Below are 20,924 nucleotides of genomic sequence, written 5' to 3'. Positions count from 1 at the left end.
CAGTTGTGTATCATCACAAAAGTTTATCATTTGCACGTCTTTTTAAGTCGTTTTAAACCATTCGGTTCTTGCGCGCTCCAAACTAGTTTTCTGGGCGCTCACGGTCACATCCAAAGCATGCGCACATGAAGCAAACACCTCCAGAAAAAGTTATTGTTTTCATTGTTTCTGACTCAAGTAACCTTGCATTTTAATAAATAATGTTACATAAGGACAATTCAAGTTATTAAACGGTCAGTAATAAATGAACAAGTTACTAGCAATAGCACATATTTAAACTTAACATAACTTGTGCAAAATCCATCTATGGATTTTGTTTATAGTGATTTCACTTGATTGTTAATAGCCAACATGTTTTTTTATTCAGATTGAATTTATTAAATTTAAGAATCTGACATAAAAGGACACAGATATGACAATAAATTTTCATAATAATACATCTCTTTGTTTTTTTTCAGCTCTGTGTTATTTCAGGGTTTTGATCTCTCAACTGAGAGATCACATCCTGTTTATTGTATTATAGTGACTATTTAATATTACATCTAAACTTTGACTAGGCTAGACATGTTGCCTATTAATTGTATACAGTATATGAACCTGAAAGCATATTTTAATGTTTGTGTATTTTGTGTTACTCCATAATAATGTTCTAGTTGAGGGCATTTGTAGTATAGGTATGGGGCCCAAACATAACCTCAAGCCCAGGGGCCCCCGGCCCCGTAAGTCCTGCCCTTAACTTATACCCATCTATGCAATACAATGGAATACTGCAATAAGTTTAGTATACCACCCTATCCTATTAGTCAAACATTTTTTTATTTTATTTTTTTATTATTAGTTTTTTATTATTATACCCTCATGAAAATCCTAGAATTGCCCCTGCTACACACACACGCATAGTTTTTTTTTTTAATTAAATGTTGCAATAATGTTGCAAATTAAAACAAAAACGTATGTGCATTAAATACACTGAAAAAATATTATATAAAGTTTTTTATAAATTAAAATGTTGCATTAATGTTGCTAATTTAAAAATTAATTTGCATTAAATACATTGAAAATATGAATAAATACAATAATCTAAAAAAAAATGAAAATTAATAGTAAGGGGGCTTTTATTTTGAAGTCTGGTTGTCGCTGTTGTTTTCTGTTTCTCACTGTTCACGAGTGACAACGTTTCAGATGATTGAAGTTTGCGCTGAATCAACAATCAATGGACTGTAGACTGCGCGTGAAATAACGCCGAATTACTCTTAACACTACTGTGCTTATAACAGCTAAAATGGGCATATTATACAGAGGCCTGAATGCGTTTTCGAGATATGTGTTGTGCAAATCCAGACAGTTTTCAGTCAAGTTAACTTGATTATAAAGAGCATGTCAATGTAAAGAGCTGGCATTCAGTGAACTCAGTCGTGTCGTCTTTTCATTTCGCAAGCTGCTTAATCACCAATAATGTCACTTTTGGAGTCTGATGAAAACACTCCGCTTCTCAGAGGCGATATTACAAGGTACGTTTTGATAATTGCATTTGTAATGACGCAGTCGGGCAGGGCTGATCTTGTTTTCTGTTCTGAAATGACGTCTGAACTGTGAAAGTTTTTGTTGCCTGTGTGTTATGTCACAAGGGCATTTCTGTCACTAATGCACAACATGATAAGTTCTAAATAGATTAAGTCACGTCAGTGTGAACGTTTAGGCTCACTGGGGGGAGTGAAGATATGAATGTCACATCTTTCATGAGCTCCTGTCATAATACACACATAACATGCATGATGCATGGAATCATTGTAATTAAATAGGCTTAAGTGTAATTAATAGAGAGCTATGATTGTAATTTGTATATCCATGAATGTTAATAAGTTGTGTCTTTTCCTCTGTAAGTGATGGGGATGCAGACAGAAGCCGCTGGAGGTCCATCAGGGTCATGTATTTCACCATGTTCCTTAGCAGTGTTGGTAAGAAACATGTTCTTACTCTCTCATTCCCATATTCCTGAATTGACTTACTTGATCTTACTGATCAGACAGTGAACTAGGGCTGCACGATTATGACAAAAATCATAATTGTCGATTATTCCCTTGAAATTGTAATTGTGATTATTAATTACAAGTGGTTTGGTTTTTACTTTAAATAAAAAAAAGCATGGTATTATAATGTTGTACTAAAACTAAAATGAAAACAATGGAAAAAACCCTTAAGATAAACCTGTAGAAAGAAACATACACACACGCACACACACACACATCTTAAGCATGCAGAATAATGTAAGTCTTTGAACAATTACGTATTTGTGACATCCGTAATTGTAATCGCGATTAGAAATTTGATTAATTGTGCAGCCCTACAGTGAACATTGCTGTGCAGATGTGTTGTGCTATCCGGTTCAATGAACGTAAATGTATCCATTCATTTTAGAGCTGAAAACCTGCTGTAACCTGCAAGATGTTTGTCCAGTGTCAGGACAGGCTACTAATTGTACACTGTGCAGTTCAATTCAACATTTTATGCCTTTGAACCTCATAAAAAATAGTAAAGGTGTAGCAAGAAGGAATCTGTCTGTACAGCTGTTGCAATTTACAATTATATTATAGTTAGTAGTAGATAAATTAATGGTAGTTGCATTGTTTGTATAGTACAAAGTAAATGCGTGTAATATGTATTAGTAATTGCAATGTTTTTTCTTAGGTTTTACGATTGTCATCACCTCCATATGGCCATATCTGAAGAATGTAAGTGTATTTACATTTACATACTCTATATTACATTGTACTCAGGCTATACATTTTATTAGTTGATGCGTTCCTTGGGAATCAAACCCATGACCTTGTGTTTCTAGAAGTATGTTCTACTGTTTGATTTACAGGAACAAATTGTATTCTGTGCATTTGAGATTTGAGTGAAGTGAACGTTTATTAGTATCGCAATTCTATAAATTCTGTGCAAAGTATGATACCCTAAGTTAAGCTTGACTTAGAAACGGAATCCAGTCATAAAAACGGAATTTACTGTATAACGCGGAATTTCATGGAATTTGTCTTATTTTTTGATGAATAAATAAAAAACAGGTCATTACATATAGACTGTGTCTGTGAATATTAAACTGCAAAAAGGCCTTTTGTGTACATAGAAAAAGTCTTAGATCTTTGAGTTCAGCTCATGAAAAATGGGGGCAAAAACAAAAGTGTTGCATTTATAATTTTGTTCAGTGTATATATATATACATATATATATTCTGTTTATGTGGGCTATATACTGTATTCTATATACAGTACCTGTCAAAAGTTTGGACACACGAATGGGAAGTGTGTCCAAACTTTTGACTATACTGTACTATAATATAGCCTACACATAAAGAATATCGGCCGATATATCGATATCAGTCTTTTTTTACTCCCTAATATCGGTATCGGTATCGGCATCGGCCCCCAAAAAACCTATATCGGTCGGGCTCTAAAAATGAGCCAAAAAAAGAGATTTAACTCAGACTGAAAAGTCAAAAATCATTAAATGGCCATGAGGAGACTAAAGGGTTCCTGATGGTTTCACACCTAATTCTTCACCTTAATTCTTAATTATTTTGCAGTTAATGTGTGTCTTCTTCTTAAGCAGTTTTTTCTGACCCTGCTGACCCAATGAGCATTTCGCTCTCCAATGGTCACGCCTTAACTTTGCAATTTCTAGTATTGCATCCTTCTCATGGCCATTTAATAATTTTTGACTTTTCAGTCTGAGTTAAATTTCTTTTCAATTTTATCTGTAAAAGACAACCTGCTTAATAATTATGCACACTTGAATATAAGGCGTTTTTCACTTCCATCCTTCATAGACAATTATATATCATTTATAATGAATAGTAGTTATTAAGATTGATGTGGTTTGGAATTGGTCAAATGTGCTTGGGAAAAAATATGACCAGAATATCAACTTGCAGTTGCATAATAATTATGCACGCACTGTATAGTCCTCTGTTGAGCTGAGTACACGTTTTTTCACGCTTGCTCTGTTGATTAAAGGCATGAAAAGCAGCCAACTGTAGTGCGAAACATAAATATTTGTTGTTGATTTATTCTGATCGGGTCACTTGAATCAGAATGCCTAAATATTTTTTCACAGTTGCACAGTCATTTTTCAAGCCCTGTTAGTCTGTGACTCTCTTGTAAGTCCATCAATCATGCTCTATTTGTCTTTTTTAGATTGATGAAAGTGCAGATGCCAGTTTCTTGGGATGGGTGGTTGCTGCATATAGTTTGGGTCAGATGGTGGCCTCACCCCTCTTTGGATTGTGGTCCAATCACAGGCCTCGGCAAGAGCCTCTAGTCTGCTCTATATTCATCAATGTCTCAGCTAACATTTACTACACCTATGTCTACCTACCTCCCTCATACAACAAAATTCACATGCTTTTGGCTCGTACATTTGTGGGCATTGGAGCAGGTAAACTTATATACACGTATCTCGAAAATTGAGGTCAGTAAGATTTTTTTAGAGAAAGAAATTAATACTTTTATTTAGCAAGGAAGGATGCATTAAGTTGATCAAAAGTGACAGTAAAAATTGTAACATTTTGCAATGTTACAAAAAAGTCTATTTCAAATAAATGCTGTTCTTTTGACCTTTATATTCATTAAAGAATCCTGAAATCCTGTTTCACAGTTTCCACAAAAATAAATCAGCATATTAAAATGATTTCTGAAGGACCATGTGACATTGAAGACTGAAGTAATGGCTGCTGAAAATTCAGCTTTGCCATCACAGGAATAAATGGCATTTTAAAATATATTAAAACAGAAAACCGTTATTTTGCATTTTAATACTATTTTATAATATGTGACCCTGGAGCACAAAACCAATCTTAAGTTGATCTGGTATATTTGTAGCATTAGCCAAAAATACATTGTATGGGTCAAAATAATAGATTTTTCTTTTATGCCAAAAATCATTAGGATGTTAAGTAAAAATCATGTTCCATGAAGATATTTTGTAAATTTCCTACTGTAAATATATTAAAACTTAATTTTTGATTAGTAATATGCATTGCTAAGGACTTTATTTGGACAACTTTAAAGGCGATTTTCTCAGTATTTTTTTGCACCCTCAGATTCCAGATTTTCAAATAGTTGTATCTTGACCAAATATTGTCCTATCATAACAAACCATACATCAGTGGAAAGCTTAGTTATTCAGCTTTCAGATGATGTATAAATCTAAATTTCGAAAAACTGACACTGGTTTTGTGGTCCAGGGTCACATATTACTATTTTTCCTCTATTTTTGATCAAGTAGTTGCAGCATAGGTGAACATAAAAGACTTCTTAAAAAAATCTTACAACCCCAAACTTAATAAATTTGAATGTTATATACTTTAAATAAATGAATACTACTATGATTATCAATCCAATATAATGTAATATTCAGAAACATTTCTTGTACAAAACTGTAGCAAATGCAGATGCAATTATTATTTTATTTATTTATTTAATTATTAACCGTTATTATCAAGCACGAAGTAAAGTACTTTATTTATTTGCATTGTTAAGGTCCTTTATCCTGTCCTGTAGGTAATGTAGCAGTTGTGAGGTCTTATGTGGCTGGTGCCACTTCCCTGAAGGAGAGAACCAGTGCAATGGCTAATCTGAGCGCCTGTCAAGCTCTCGGCTTTATACTTGGCCCAGGTTTGTGTGAAGTTATCATGTTAGTTGCAGAATGCATTTGAAGTGAAATTGGTCTGTAAGAACAGTAATTGTTCCCAACTTTGTTTGATAGTGATTTTTTAAATATAATTGAATAGGGATCATTGACATTAAAAGGATGTTGACTGTATTAATTTCTCAGCTCTGCAGGCTGCTTTGTCATTCTTTGGAGAGACTGGCGTCAGTGTGAATGTCATCCAGCTTCGGGTTAATATGTACACCGCTCCAGCTTTGTTGGCAGCCTGCTTCGGGGTCATTAACATTCTGCTGGTTATATTAGTCTTGAGGTAATTATTTAACCTCAGTATTTTGCAGCATTTGGCAGCTGAACAATAGTTATATGATAGCATATAAATACATATACATTTGAGTGTTTTATTTCAGGTCTGACCTAAAGCTTACATTATTTGACTGTTCTTGAATTGAGCAATACATAGAATAAAAATGTTTTAAATTATTTAGGGAGCACTTTGTGGATGACCATGGACAGCTTATCCGTGCAATTAACTACACCCCAGAAGGTAAAGATATTTATTTTACTGTTTAAATACGTAAGTAGCGTACTGTTGCATTACAATGGTGTTCCTGTACAGTCTATTTTATAATAATTCACGCAATAATTCAAATGATTTTACACAGTGCTTTGTCTTTCTGCGTTTAGAGCGAGTGGATGTGGCTCCTGAGGTAGAAGGTGATATCGACCAGATCGCAGTGTTCACATCTAATGTCCTTTTCTTTGTTATTCTCTTCATTTTTGCTGTGTTTGAAACGTCAGTGGTGATACTTTCATCTAGATTAATTTTTAAAAGCTTATCTAGTGATCAGTTCAAATTCATGTGTATTTTTTTCGCCTACAGTATATCTACTCCTCTATCAATGGACATGTTTGCGTGGACAAGAAAAGAAGCCGTTTTTTACAACGGTATCATATTGGCTGCCATTGGCTTTGAGTCCATCCTCGTCTTCCTGGTGGTAAAAGTGGTTTCAGCACGGTAAAAAACGTTTAAGATTTGACATTTGAATAGCTTAGTTTATGGCATTTTGATTTTGGTCATTGGATTTTTTTTCCCGACATTAATATTAGTCTAGCAGGAAAAATAGGTTCCCATGTACCTGCTTGCCAGTTTTTTGTAACCTGATTTTTTGGGACCCTAATGGTGTCTAGTTAAGAATTTTTGATGTTGCCGAGGTCAACAAATGTCCCATGGGGTTCGTTTGGCGGCTATCTTGAATTGATTTCAATGCGAGTGGCGAAAAATGCAGATTTTCATAACTCCTGAACCACACATACAAAGACAAATTAACCCACTTTTTCATATAATTCTGACACCAGGAATCAAATGGAAAGGTCATTGACATGGTACAACCACTCTTTACTGGTGAAAACGGGCAAATATCACATTTTAGGCTCATAACAATATCACTTCTGCTATTTTGTTTCGCAAGAGTTTTCTGCATTAGCCAAATTAAACTAGCTTTTTCTCTTAAATCAATTGCAAGGTTGTTAAATGTATCACTCCAAGTGGCATAGATTGGCAATCTGATAATACCAGCTAATTGAAAGCAAAAGTCATCAAAACTGTTTCACTGATCATCATCAATCTCCACCTCATCAAAAGTGACCCCGCTGGGTGGTGGGTTGTCTTTTCAATATCTTTGCAATGAAAGCACAATCAAAACCAAGTGGGTACATGGGACCGTATTTTTCCTGCTAGACTATATTTCTCAATTGCAATATCATCTCATCCAATTTCTGAAGGATCATGTGACACTGAAGTCTGGAGTAATGGCTGCTGAAAACTTAGCAATTATATATATATATATATATATATATATAATCAAATATGAAACAGCTATTTGTATTTTTAATGAAATAAATTCATCCTTTGTGAGCATAAAAGACTCTTCTAAAAACATACAAAACTTTTACCAACCCCATACATTTGAATGCTAATGTACAGTATATTACAGCTTAAATTTGTGTGTATTAAACTAATATTATCCCCATAAGCAGACATTAAGAATAACACTCTGCCAACAATACGACTGGCACCCACCCCACCCTCAAACACTTCTCTGGAGCCCACTGGATGCCCGTCTGAACAGACCTGGTGCTTGTTTACCCCTGTAATTCATGTCGCACAGTACATTACCTCTGACATCCTGATTGGAGTGGGTTATCCAACATGCAACGTAATGTCCTACACTTTATACTCCAAGATACTGGGCCCCAAACCACAGGTAAAACACTTTTCTCTTTTGAAATTTCAAATCTCAAATTAAAGTAACATGATGATTAATTAAATTAATGTTATTTATTCCATTCCCCAATTGTGTGTGAACTCAGGGGGTTTACATGGGCTGGCTGACAGCATCAGGAAGTGGTGCGCGGACCCTCGGGCCTGTGTTCGTCTCTCACGTCTACACCATCCTGGGACCCCGATGGACCTTCAGTGTCATATGTGGCATAGTACTAGCTGCAGTCGTTCTCCTCAGTGCTATGTACAAACGACTCATCGCCTTCTCTGTACGCCATGGAAGGATAGATGACTGACAGGTGCCTCCACCAACTACACAAGGACAGTTCAGAGAAATGGGCCTGACTTAAAGATAGAAAACATTATGTATGTTAATTTATAGACAATTGTATAAATTGTTTAGCTATTTTGTGTAGCAAAAATCATGATTCTGAAGAGCCTTATGGAGTTGTAAATGTAAATATCTAATAACTTTAGAATTTCTGAATGTTGAACTACAATTTCCCTTGTTACCTAAACTGTGAATTTAACCACTATTGGAGCAGCATTACATGGCTCGACACCATATAAAAGCAAACCACGGCAGACTCTAAAAAGACCCATGTGAAGTATTCAAAATTATTGGCAGCTTAATGGGTTATGAAGCATCGCAGATTATGAGACACAAGTACTGTGCGGTTGTTTAACACTTTATGGATTATGATTTATTCATTTGAATATTCTATTTTTAATAACTTGAATTTCTGGTGTTGTAAAACCTTAACAAATGTGTCAGGTGATTTATGTAAATCTGCATTGATGGGACAGGCTTGAAGCCAATGTTGGCGTTTCTTTCTTTTTAATAACACTAAGCTTAAAACTTAAACTAGGTGCTGAGCATCACTTGATTTTGGCTGAATCCATAATTACTGGTGATTATCAACCAAAAGACTATTTTAAATTCAAGCCAAATGCTTGGTTTGTTTGTGTTAAAGCTCATAGATTATAAATCACAATATATTTTGAAAACTGGCAATAAATTGTTCCTTTAATGTTTTTGAAAACAGGAAGTATGACATGGTTTCTGGGGTAGACCTGCTTTTTTACTTCAATCTGACATATCAACATCTCATTGTAGATGACTAGCCATAAAACCTCTGATTGTTTTAGTCTTACAACAGGTCATCTTAGGAAAACTTAATGTCAGTTGCATTTTTTTCTTCTGTACCCAACACCTATATAATGGACGTTAGCAGTTTTTGAACACATGACTTCCTCATTGCTCTCAGATAAAATCATTTCTGTTTTGGTTTTGGGTTTATTTTCAGGGTAGGAGATCGGCCACTGCTGCTTGGAGGCTTGATTCTCATATTTGCAGGTTTCTTTATCTTGTTGCCATGGGGAAATCAATATCCTAAAATACAGTGGGCAGGTGAGCTATCCGACTAATTTGGCGCAGTTTTATTTTATTTTATTAAAATAGCAATATACACTACTGTTCAAAAGGTTTTTAAAGACATACTTCTTATTCAGCAAGGATGCATTAAACTCAAAAGTGCCAGTAAAGTGACACTTTATTTTACAGTGTCCTTGTTACATTTACTTACTGTAATAATAACAGTAAATTATGCATGATTACATGCAACTAACCCTAAACCAAACCCTATTCCTAAACCTAACAATATGGTAAGTATTGTATAAAGTAGCATTACATGGCTCGACACCATATAAAAGCAAACCACGGCAGACTCTAAAAAGACCCATGTGAAGTATTCAAAATTATTGGCAGCTTAATGGGTTATGAAGCATCGCAGATTATGAGACACAAGTACTGTGCGGTTGTTTAACACTTTATGGATTATGATTTATTCATTTGAATATTCTATTTTTAATAACTTGAATTTCTGGTGTTGTAAAACCTTAACAAATGTGTCAGGTGATTTATGTAAATCTGCATTGATGGGACAGGCTTGAAGCCAATGTTGGCGTTTCTTTCTTTTTAATAACACTAAGCTTAAAACTTAAACTAGGTGCTGAGCATCACTTGATTTTGGCTGAATCCATAATTACTGGTGATTATCAACCAAAAGACTATTTTAAATTCAAGCCAAATGCTTGGTTTGTTTGTGTTAAAGCTCATAGATTATAAATCACAATATATTTTGAAAACTGGCAATAAATTGTTCCTTTAATGTTTTTGAAAACAGGAAGTATGACATGGTTTCTGGGGATCAGTTTCTTTAAATATATAAAAAATGATATCTTTAACAAGAAATCTGTTTGTCATTTTTGAAAAATACAAAAATGACATCCATTCCAGTAATACAGTAGTTGTATTCAAAGGTTTTATCCACAGATGGTCACTGTTTGAGCCACATAAGCTGGAACAAAGCTTCTTTGAAATGTTACTCCAGACCGTGGATGAGGTTTGTTCAGACAACGTGTCAATTGTACTGAGAAAGTTCTAATGTAGGATGAGCTTGTGACAAAAACAGGATGCAAAAAGACAACTGTGGCTGTACATACACAACAACCTTCTTGTATACATCTAGGTTTAACACCAGTTAGTCGTTTGACACTTTGTGATCTCACTTTGTGATTATGATGCAATTTTCAGCAGCCACAAAACCATCGTTCTTGTAATGCACTGCGATGCGAGATCATGTAACTGTTCTTCTCCTCTTGTTCTTAGTTGAGGATTTGCCAGCAATGTGTTTCAACAGGCCTGGAGCACCACGACCACCCGGTACAATCATTCTGTTGGCAAAATGTTCAAGAGAATTATATTAATATTAAGTATACTTTAAAAACCAGTTTGCATGAGTGCAGAAATCAATAAATTAGGTGTTATGTAGAAACATGTTACTACAGTATCGTCAGTATAGCATCAACTGATTATTCTGAATGTCTAGAGATACTATTATAGTTGTCATTAATATTTAAAATTTCTATTTTTTTAATTAGTTTTTAATTTTTATATTTTAGTAATTTTGTTGTGTTTTTGTCATTTCATTAGTTTTATTTGTGTCAATATAGTTTTACATTTTTATTTCAGTTTTTGTTATTTTAGTACATCAAGTTAAAGTAATTAAAATGGGAAATGCTGCCCTGGGAACTAGCGGAAATAAGTTCGTTTTTTAAATATTATGTTTCAGTAAATGTTTTTAATTCAAGTAACTTTTTTTTTTTTTTGTAAACTCTTAATAAGCCTGGTTTATGCTCACCGTTTCTTGTATTAGGACAGGCTCTATGTTTGTGTTTTTGGCTGCCACAGTTGAAACAGCCAGTTTGGCTCGGACCACAAGGGTGATCAGGGAGAGCACAGTGACCACATGAGGAACAATGACGCCATGCTGGAGAGAGAATAAGAGCAGAAAGAAAGTGGTGAGAGCAAGAAATAAACAGGAAACAGTTTAACTGAATTCAGATTTGCTTACAAGGTTTCACTCACTGTCCACATTCATCACAGTGCCTCCATTCTCGCCCATCCTGTGAGATAGATAGGGAAATGTCAGTTAAGCTACTCCTATTCCAAACACTGACTTAGACAACAGCATTTACCTTCGATGGGCATGTGTCACACTTTGGACAGTGTTTGTTTGCAGCCGACACATACCTCTCACAAACACTGCAAAATCTGAGAAGGATTGAAAAACATATTAGTGGTAATTATTAAACCACCTCAAAGCAGTTAATAACAGCATTTATAGCAAATTACACTCCAAAATAAAATGATTAAGTGCATGTTTAACCCTCAATGCAATCGAAATCTGTATTTTTAATTGGTTCTCCCTCAAAAAACCCTTTAAAGAAATCTACAAAAAAAAAGCAAAAAAACTTCTGTATCTCTTCTGGGCCAAAACAAGCTCAGATTGCATTGTTTTTTTGTGCACCTGTAACCTTCATCCTCTGGTAGAATGATATCTTTGAGGGCTCAGATTGGTGAATAGTCGAACAGGTAACTGCTTACGGCCCGTCTTTCCGTGTTTATATAGAGGGTGGTTATCATAATCAACCTGAGAACGAAGAATAACACTGGACTATTAAACCCTGTAAATATATCATTATATTTATTAACATTAACACAATATTCCTATAATACCTGGTAATCCAGCATAGAGAAGGAGGGAAAATACTCAAGGATACGGGATTCAAAGTAGTACGGGAAGATCCGTATCATTGGCATCGCAGCTGCATTGCTTACTAAAGATCAACAACAACAGATAAGAATGATATGCCCTCATGCCATTCCAAACCTGTATGACTTTATTTCTTCCATGGAATATAAAAGGAGAACTTCAGAGAAATTGTGCTGGTCTCTCCTTTCTATGCAATTACAATGAACGGGAGGAAACTGAGGGTTTCAAGTTTCAAAAAGTATGCAAAAATACCATAAAAGTAACTTAAAAGTGGTTCAAGTCAAATGAAGCCATATGATAGCTTTTTGTGAGATCAACCAAAACAATTCTACTTTTATCTTCCACTGAAGAAGAATGGAAAAAAATCCAAAAAAAAGATCTAATCGAGGGTGAGTAGATAATGGCTGAATTTTCATTTTTGGGTAAACTGTTGAAAACAGCATTTAATAATGCAGTATGTTTGAAAGTAAAACATGCACAAGTACAAGTTTTTGCAAAAAAAAAAAAAAAAAGGATAAATCAAAATAAATCATGCATGCCGTTCCTCATACCTTTATTCTGATTTTTCCAGGTGATTGACATCTGAGAGAAACTGTTGGCTAGTGGCTTCACTAGGCCTCCAAATGGGGGCTCTGTTACCATGACTACCTTGGCTCCTCCCTCCTCACGCAGAAAGCCTTGAAAAAACATGACCGCTTCCTGCAAAACAGCGTATCTTGACTTATCAGAATGTACTACAGTGACCACATTTGACATCAAAGGAGGTTTGTTTTTTTACCTCATCATCAAAAAAGTGATGGTTGAACATATTATAGCGGCAGAACTCATCCTGTCCGTAAAACTGGCAGTACCTAAGAGGGCAGAAAAACAAAGAGGTTGATGGCTGCAAAATGCATTTAATGCAAGCGTCAACATGCATTTCAGAAAAGCTAAATAAAAACCACAATCTGCTGCTATTTCCGAACCTTGCAGGTCAACAAGTCTGGAATTGAGCAGACATAATCCTGTCGGTTATAAAACCCTGCAAAAGTGCACACACACACACACATATATGCATATGCAGCAGGCTTTGGCTTGTTAAAAGGGGCTACACACCTTTTTCAACACATTCCACAGACGAACATAAAAGTGCTTGCAGGAGGACGACAACCAAATGCATTCACTTACTCTCTTAACAGTCTTTTAGGTAAGTCATTTTATTGCTTATTTTATTGCATATTTCAGTGACAAAGAACACAACTAATTTACATTTTCATTAAGATATAGCCAGTATCAAACTTTTTAAAGCACTTCAAGAGCTGTGTAACTTGATAATGTGCCAATGTCAATGCATAAGCCTTAAGTTCAGGCTGCTCAAAAGTGTGATTACGTTTCAAATGTTCAGTTCCTTGCTTTGGGCTACGCAGATATAAATGCAACTTTTGGCATTCAGTGTGTTCTAGTAAAGGCTTGCTATGACATTTTGTGCATTAGCAGGAAGTCAGAAGGAACTCATTTTCATGTCCTCTGAGAAAACAAGCTAATTTAGAACATTTTGTACTTTTTGCATTTTGCATTCCAACATTAGATAATGCAACTGTACATGACAGAGTTATGATCACTAAAAACTACTAAAGTGATATTTATGATGTTTCTGCACATCAACTCCCATTAGCTCAGAGAACTTGGAGAGATGGCAGAGAAAGACTTTAGGTCTTTATCAGAGGAAATCAGTTCCTTCTGTCTAGTTACCGAGGCTCGTTCAGGGACACAAGTTACCCAGCCCTTCCCACGCTCTCCAAAACTGATCAGGAGAACTGGAGCCATCTCTCCAAAACCCTTAGAGGTAATGACAGATTTTCTAACCTGCTCACGGACTGCAACAGTGAAGAAATTTTAAAGGGGTCCTATTATGCTTTTTCACTTTTTCAACTTTAGTTAGTCTGTAATGTTGCTGTTTGAGCATAAAAAAAGATATGCAAAGTTACAAAGCTCAAAGTCCACTTCAAAAGGAGATATTTTATTCAACAGAAATCACTTTTTTAAAAACTACAACGAACGACTCGTTTGGACTACAAAGCATATTTTCCGGGATTTGTGATATCACAAATATCGACGAATAGGACGAGTCCTGGTTGAGCTGCACTAGAGAAGACAACAAGTGTTATCACTAAGCTTTCCCAAGGCAGATGAACTTAGAGCGGTTACAATCATCCGGGTTTAAATCGCGTTCAAATTGATTTGATTCTGACACAATATTTACACTAAAACTCGCAGGCAGCTATGATAAGGGGCATGACATTTCCCGACCAGGTGCCGACAAGTGGTGCCAATCACAACACACACTGGCCCAGCTAACCAATCACAGCACATTTCGTATTTCAGAAGGCGGGCCTTCATTTGATACAGGAACTATTCGAGCCGTTCATGCCAGACTGAGGAGAGAGGTGTTGTAATAATGTAAAATATGTGAAAAATAATGTGTTTTTCGAACAACCTAGTATGAGAGCCTGTTCTAGTACACCCCCAAAACAAAATCAAGACTTTGTAAAAGAGCATAATAGGACCCCTTTAAGACTTGCATTAATGTTAAAAAATTTGGGGTTGGTAAGATTTTTAAAATGTTTAAGGATTACTTTTTTGTAAGTCTCATGATCACCAAGGCTGCATTTATTAGATCAAAATGCAGTGAAAATAATTATATTGTATTATATTAAATGTTACTACAATTTAAAATAACTGTTTTCTATTTTAATATTTTAACGTTATCTATTTCTGTGATGGTAAACCTGATTTTTTTTTTTGGTGTCATATGATCCTTTAGAATTAAATCACTCTAATATGCTGATTTGGTGCTCAAGAAACATTTCATAGTATTATCAGTGTTGATAAAAGCTGTGCTGCTTAATATTTTTGTGGGCAAACATACAAATACAAAAATTATAACATTCAAAAGAACAGAATTTCTTGAATTTTCCAATTTTCTGATTTTGAATTAAATGCACCCTTACTGAATAAACATGTTAATTTACTTTTTTTAAATCGTACCGACCTCAAACCTTTGAACAGTAGTGTGCAGTAATAAATAAATAATTCAAAAACATAACAAAACGTGTGTAAACAGCTGCCAGTCTGGTTGGATGACTTGAAGAAGGAGAGGAAAAGAACAGAGTCCCATCTGGAATCTATGAAAAAGCGGCAAGCAAACCTGAATGTAAGTGAAACTCTGTTGGGAGTTGATTTGATTTTGAAAAGTGATCTATATGGCCGGTGGTTGGTGTGAAGGGCTTGGTGGCATCAGCCAAACAAGGAAGTTGATCAGAGGCAGGAAAAGTTCCTACATTATTGTTTATAATAACAGTCTCTGATGAATCATTCAAAATTAAGTCCAAGAAAGTAGACTGAATGTCTGCCTGAATGCGATAAAGCCTCAACTCTGCTGTAAACTACTGAAATTGTTAAACAACTAATGAATCACACATCTCTGCTGAAGATGAGCTCAGAGGCAATGAAGCAGCAGGTACAGGAGTGCTTTGAGGAGCTACATATGGCTCTGCAGGAGGATGAGAAGGCTGTTCTGGACATGATAGAGCAAGACCGCCGGGAGACCAGCAGTAAACTAAACCGAATTCTTCAAGACTGGAATCAACACCTTGGCCTCCTGCAGAAACACATCAGCACTATTCAATCAGCTCAACAGAGCCCAGCAGAATCCTTGAAGCAGGTAACCATCCAATGAAACATGTATTTCATATCATTGTAATAATCTTGTTGACAAAATCTAGGGATCACATATATTCTCTTCTGCATGTTCTCTGCTTTCAGCCTTTTCCTGAGGATTTTACGTAAGCCCATATTTTTCCATTTCACAAATAGCGGATTTTGTGATAGGTCCTTAATACAAATACTTATAGATGACCTAATTATGTTTCAAAACAACATGCTTTTCTATGTTCTCTTCAGTAGCAAACATGCTAATACGTTACAATGTTTACAGTTAAATAACTATATAACTCCAATGTATCCTATTCAACTAGCTGTCGTAAGAAACTGGACCCAGCTGAAGAGGAGATCAAAATGAATGAGGAAAGGATCCATAAGATCATGAAGGTTCTTAGGAACATCTCAAAAGATCTGAAAGCCCAGCTACAACGAAAGAACCTGCTGCTGGGTAAAAAACACTATCAGCCCCTAAAATCCATAATTTTGATCTGAATAAATCAAGTTCATACAAAATATATTCTATCAATATATATTTTGAAAATATATTATACATATATGTGTGTGTGTGTGTGTGTGTATATGGTTCAAAATGTATACTGTGTATACTGTTTGGGCTCAGTAAGAAAAAAAAAAAAAAGAGAAATTAATACTTGTATTTAATATTATATTATTTGATATTAATACTTTATTTAGCAAGGACACATTAAACTGACCAAAAGTGACAGTAGGGTCATTTATAATTTTACAGAAGATTTCTGTTTAAAATAAATGCTGTTCTTTTGAACTTTAAATTTATCAAAGAATCCTGAAAAAAAAAAAAATGTAATTATATATACAGTGGTGTGAAAAAGTTATTAGGTTTAGGGGGCAAACACTTTTTCACACAGGGCCATGTAGTTTTGGATTTTGTCTTCCCTTAATAATAAAAACCTTCATTTAAAAACTGCATGTTGTGTTTACTTGTGTTATCTTTTACTAATATTTAAATTTGTTTGATGATCTGAAACATTAAAGTGTGACAAACATGCAAAAAAATAAGAAATCAGGAAGGGGGCCAACACTTTTTCACACCACTGTATATCATGGAAACCATTTATGCATCATGGTTCCCACAAAAAAAATATTAAGCAGCATAACTGTTTTCAAAATTGTTAATAATTAAGAAATGTTTCTTAGGTATTACATCAGCATATTAGAATGATTTCTGAAGGATAATGTGACCCTGAAGACGGAAGTAATGGCTGCTGAAAATTCAGCTTTCCATCATATTTTAAAATATATTAAAATCGTTATTTTAAATTATAATAATATTTCACAATATTACTGTATTTAATGTGTTTTTCATCAAATAAATGCAACTTTCGTGAATTTAAGTGAGTTCTTTAAAAAAAAATCTTACTGACTCAAACTGCTGAATGGTAGTGTATATAGTGCATACTATACTTTTAGACTATTACATATTCTATATATCATACTGTATTTGAAGGATTAGCTAATGGATAACAAGAAATGTTCTGAATATGTTGTGGGTAAATCAGCTGTTTCTGAATATTCTTGCTTTCATTTTGACAGACTCCTCTAATGTGGTGATTGACAAACGGACCTGTCACAAACAGATCAAGGTGACCTCAGAAGGACGGGGCCTGTGCCTTTCCTCAGAGGACCGCTGCATTCCCAATGACCCTCTAAGGTTTGATCAGTTATACTGTGCCTTGGGCTCTGTTGCTATTAAATCTGGGCAGCACTACTGGGAGGTAGATGTGCACTGCTGTCCATCATGGGCTGTGGGCGTGGCTTATGGTAGCCTACAGAGGAGAGGGCGGGACAAAGGTGCCAAGCTCGGACGGAACAGGTGCTCGTGGAGTCTTGAGTTTCAGGATGGGCATCTCACGGCCTGGCACAACGATCGACATGTGGCACTACCCGTCACAGCAACTCGGGCAGCACCAAACAGAGTAGGGGTGTTTGTAAAATATCAGAAGGGTCGTTTGGTGTTTTATGATGCTGAGACTATGAGAACGCTGCAGGAGTTTTCAGCAGTGCAAACAGCTGTGTTTGACAGAGCACATCATCAATTCACTGAGCCTCTATACCCAGCCTTCTGCTTTTTTTCATCCAAAGACAAAGGCCATCATCATATGGAAATATGCAATCTCAGTCTTTAATTCGCAATATCGAAAACGGTTGTGCTGTGTACTTTTTGTCTTCGATAAAAATACAATTAACCCTTTAACTATTTTGAAATTGGACATTGCGTTACCATGGAAATGGTACTTTAAATCTTTTGGCGGTCTCCTCCCCCTTAGCAGGTGGGGTCAAATGTCATATTACAAAATGTATTACGGTCTTTTAGAATCAAAACTTTTTATAATCTTGACAAAATACATATCAGTCTGAATCTCACGATTCCATATTTGGTGGTTATTTATTTATAGTAAAATTGACAGAGAAATGTTGACATTTGTGACAGAAAAATGCATCAAAAAAAATTCAGTGGAGTTTGGGTGTCAAACGGTGTCTGTTTGTGGTATAACACCCTAAATAAAATCTCACAGGAATCCCAATTTTTTTTATATCAACTTCAAATTTGGAACATAACTTATTTAGACATAAGGCTTTAATTTTATAGCAATTTTAGAGTAAAACCTGTTATGAAAAATATTTATTTTATATAAAATAAAATTAAAATAGTACAGTGTGTTTTCGTTACAGTAAATGTAAACTTCTATAACTTTTTGATACTTTCATATTTTGAAATAATTCCACTTCTGCAACAATTTCGTGATTGTCTTCTTTAAAAAGAGTCCTACCACCTTAGGTCTGTATTCAAAAGCATTCATGAATTATAACAATTTAAGTTTGGATAGTGCACTTTGAACTGTATGTTCAAAAATGGGGGTGTAAACAACATTTATTTAAAGTAGAAATCTTTTGCAACATTATTTTATAATATTACTGACACTTTTGATCTATTTAATGAGTCTTTACTGAATAAAAGTGTTAATTTCTTTAAAAAGACCCCAAACCTTTGAACAGTAATGTAGATTATATTTCTTAGATACAGGACAATCTTTCTGAGCATCAGTTATTAATAGTGCAAGCATATAATATAATACTGTCTTGTACCAAAAAAGCTAGGTAAACTTTAAGGAACAGTCTATTACTTTAGTATACTCTAGTACCTTGTGCAAAACAATGTAAAAAATATAGTATAGCATATAATAAAAATAAATACTTAATTAAACTCCAAACAACATAAAATACTCAAAAAGAGTGGCGCACCCTCTTAAAGCAGCACTAAGTAACTTTTGGCGCTCTAGCGGTTAATAAACAGAACTGCACACATCCCGCGGAAGAACATTCCAACCGGAGCTACTTCTCTAAGTTTATGTCTATGGCGATTCACGCAGGTATGTGTTACTCCGCAGCGGTGACGACCCGACCAGGCTACAATAGTCCAAATATAAGTACTTATTATAAGTGTACCGTAGTGATTCGGAATAAGACAAAAACGCGGTTTGGAAGATGAATTCATGATTTACTCGCTCATTATATACATTTTGCAAATTTTGAACAGAAAAAGTTACACAGTGCTGCTTTAACAGAATGTAATTCTATGTATATGTGGCTATTTAAGCTTGTATTTGCAAAGAATTATGTTGTATTGTGTTTACCTGTAATCAATATCCAGCAATAAACTCTTCATTGTAGGACTCTTGCCCTCCATATTCCGTAACTTAATCACCTCATGTAATCTGTGAATGTGTAAAAGAGAATATTTCAATTGCAAAGTTAAAACGTGGAGATACATTACATTGGATATTTTGCCAATTTTACTGACAGGAAAATGATTGGACACACTTTAAGACTTTTTAAATATATTAATATGTATAGTAGTAACAACTTGTGCTTACCGTGGTGTCCCAACACAGAGAATTTTCTGGAAGCCTAACCCCAAGAGCATATCCAGGAGGAAATGACAGCTCCGGTCCGCAAACAGATATTGTGCGTTACTCTTCTTGTTGTCCAGAGGGCCTTTTCAATCGCTGCACTGTGATGTCCTCAGAAAGTGTTTTGCATGATTCGCCGATTCCCCAGGGAGGATCAACAGCTGACAGTCCACACAGAACCTTCTCTGCTCCAGCGGGAGAGAAACAAACTCTCACACATGCACATATGAAAGATTTTGGTGGGTTGTAGTATGGGCTTTAATGTTGCGCGATCCAGTTTGATACGAAAAACCCATCAACAATGAAACATGTTTATTTATGCTTGAATATATGTGTCCCTTAGCCTATACAATGCCTCTTGAACAAGGCTTTTGGTCTGTGATGGCTCTCAGGCACTCCTGTTACTATTGGGCCCTGTAAATATGAAGGCCTCCAAATCTTTTATAGAACCAGGGCTGTAGCTGGGGTATCCGGGGCCCAATGCAGGTTGTTGCTGTGGGCCCCCTTGAAAACGCGTTCCGGAAGGAGGGACCCTTCAAGCCCAGGGCCCCTAGAAATGTCACCACCTTTTGCCCTGCTAGCGATGGCCCTGTGTAGAACCATTGTCTGTCCCATCCTGCTCAAATTATATTTATTTGAACTACTCTTTGAGCTTCTTTCTTTGTGTAAAGGGTATAGGAATTAGGGATGCTCCGATCCGCCTTTTTTGCCTCCGATACCGATTCCGATACCTAGGGTTCGGTATTGGCCGATACCGATTCCGATCCGATACCAGTGAAGTTTTTTTTCCTCATTTAAATAAATGTAGAATTTATATATCTCTGTGTGTGGAACTGATAATCATTCTTTCACAATCTACTAGATACAGACTACTTCATTATAAAGAAAAATAAAATAAACAAATATGAAAAAATATAGGCCTATGTATATTTATAATCTATGACAAAAATTTATCATAAACTAGGTTAGTCGATAATTCGGCAGCAAAAGTTATTCTAGAAAAATCAGTGCACAATAATTTTAGAAATCCAAACATTTAGTGAAAAAACAATATTTTGTGGGGAACAAATAAAAGTGTTGCACTAAATATGGTAAAATGTTACACATTGCTATTTGTATTATTATAAAATCCATTAATTAAAAACATTCATGAATGTATTTATATATAAGTATATACTATAAAATTAAAATACATTTATTTTA

The 20,924-nt window shown here is 35.2% G+C and overlaps 2 protein-coding genes and 1 pseudogene across 3 annotated transcripts; 2 read left to right on the top strand and 1 right to left on the bottom strand.

Moving 5' to 3' along the window:
- Positions 1-1,155: 1,155 nt before the first annotated feature.
- LOC107665857 (major facilitator superfamily domain-containing protein 8-like) lies at positions 1,156-9,379 on the top strand. The gene is made up of 10 exons (XM_016456914.1): positions 1,156-1,511; positions 1,885-1,958; positions 2,689-2,732; positions 4,197-4,437; positions 5,562-5,675; positions 5,836-5,980; positions 6,156-6,214; positions 6,355-6,463; positions 6,551-6,685; positions 9,259-9,379. Exons 1-10 carry the CDS (start codon positions 1,456-1,458, stop codon positions 9,377-9,379), a joined length of 1,098 nt encoding a protein of 365 aa, XP_016312400.1. The 5' UTR covers positions 1,156-1,455.
- An 852-nt stretch (positions 9,380-10,231) lies between these two features.
- Positions 10,232-20,924, bottom strand: part of LOC107665856 (zinc finger CCHC domain-containing protein 4-like) — a 16,460-nt pseudogene continuing 5,767 nt past the window's right edge.
- LOC107665876 (tripartite motif-containing protein 14-like) lies at positions 13,185-18,020 on the top strand. 2 transcript variants are annotated; one of them, XM_016456936.1, is made up of 7 exons: positions 13,185-13,255; positions 13,724-13,894; positions 15,173-15,262; positions 15,542-15,772; positions 15,874-15,893; positions 16,086-16,219; positions 17,344-18,020. In XM_016456936.1, the coding sequence occupies exons 2-7, from the start codon at positions 13,742-13,744 to the stop codon at positions 17,934-17,936; spliced, it is 1,221 nt and encodes a 406-aa protein (XP_016312422.1). In that variant the 5' UTR covers positions 13,185-13,255; positions 13,724-13,741; the 3' UTR covers positions 17,937-18,020. The 2 variants fall into 2 exon arrangements, with proteins under 2 accessions (XP_016312422.1, XP_016312423.1); XM_016456937.1 differs by lacking the exon at positions 13,724-13,894 and having other exon boundaries at positions 13,213-13,255.

Source organism: Sinocyclocheilus anshuiensis, unplaced genomic scaffold (assembly GCF_001515605.1).
Source record: "Sinocyclocheilus anshuiensis isolate Anshui unplaced genomic scaffold, SAMN03320099.WGS_v1.1 scaffold647, whole genome shotgun sequence".
Taxonomy (NCBI): Eukaryota; Metazoa; Chordata; class Actinopteri; order Cypriniformes; family Cyprinidae; genus Sinocyclocheilus; species Sinocyclocheilus anshuiensis.
Note: the sequence above shows the minus strand (reverse complement) of the source record. Positions and strands in the feature narration are given on the sequence as shown.

Bases quoted from the DNA above. Each gene is read 5' to 3' on its own strand.
- LOC107665857 (XM_016456914.1), top strand. From the start codon at position 1,456: ATGTCACTTTTGGAGTCTGATGAAAACACTCCGCTTCTCAGAGGCGAT. The intron at 4,438-5,561 runs GTAAACTTATAT...CCTGTCCTGTAG, and splicing joins ATTTGTGGGCATTGGAGCAG to GTAATGTAGCAGTTGTGAGG. The intron at 6,686-9,258 runs GTAAAAAACGTT...GTTTATTTTCAG, and splicing joins GTAAAAGTGGTTTCAGCACG to GGTAGGAGATCGGCCACTGC.
- LOC107665876 (XM_016456936.1), top strand. From the start codon at position 13,742: ATGGCAGAGAAAGACTTTAGGTCTTTATCAGAGGAAATCAGTTCCTTC. The intron at 13,895-15,172 runs GTAATGACAGAT...GTGTGTAAACAG, and splicing joins TCTCTCCAAAACCCTTAGAG to CTGCCAGTCTGGTTGGATGA. The intron at 15,773-15,873 runs GTAACCATCCAA...CTCTGCTTTCAG, and splicing joins CAGCAGAATCCTTGAAGCAG to CCTTTTCCTGAGGATTTTAC.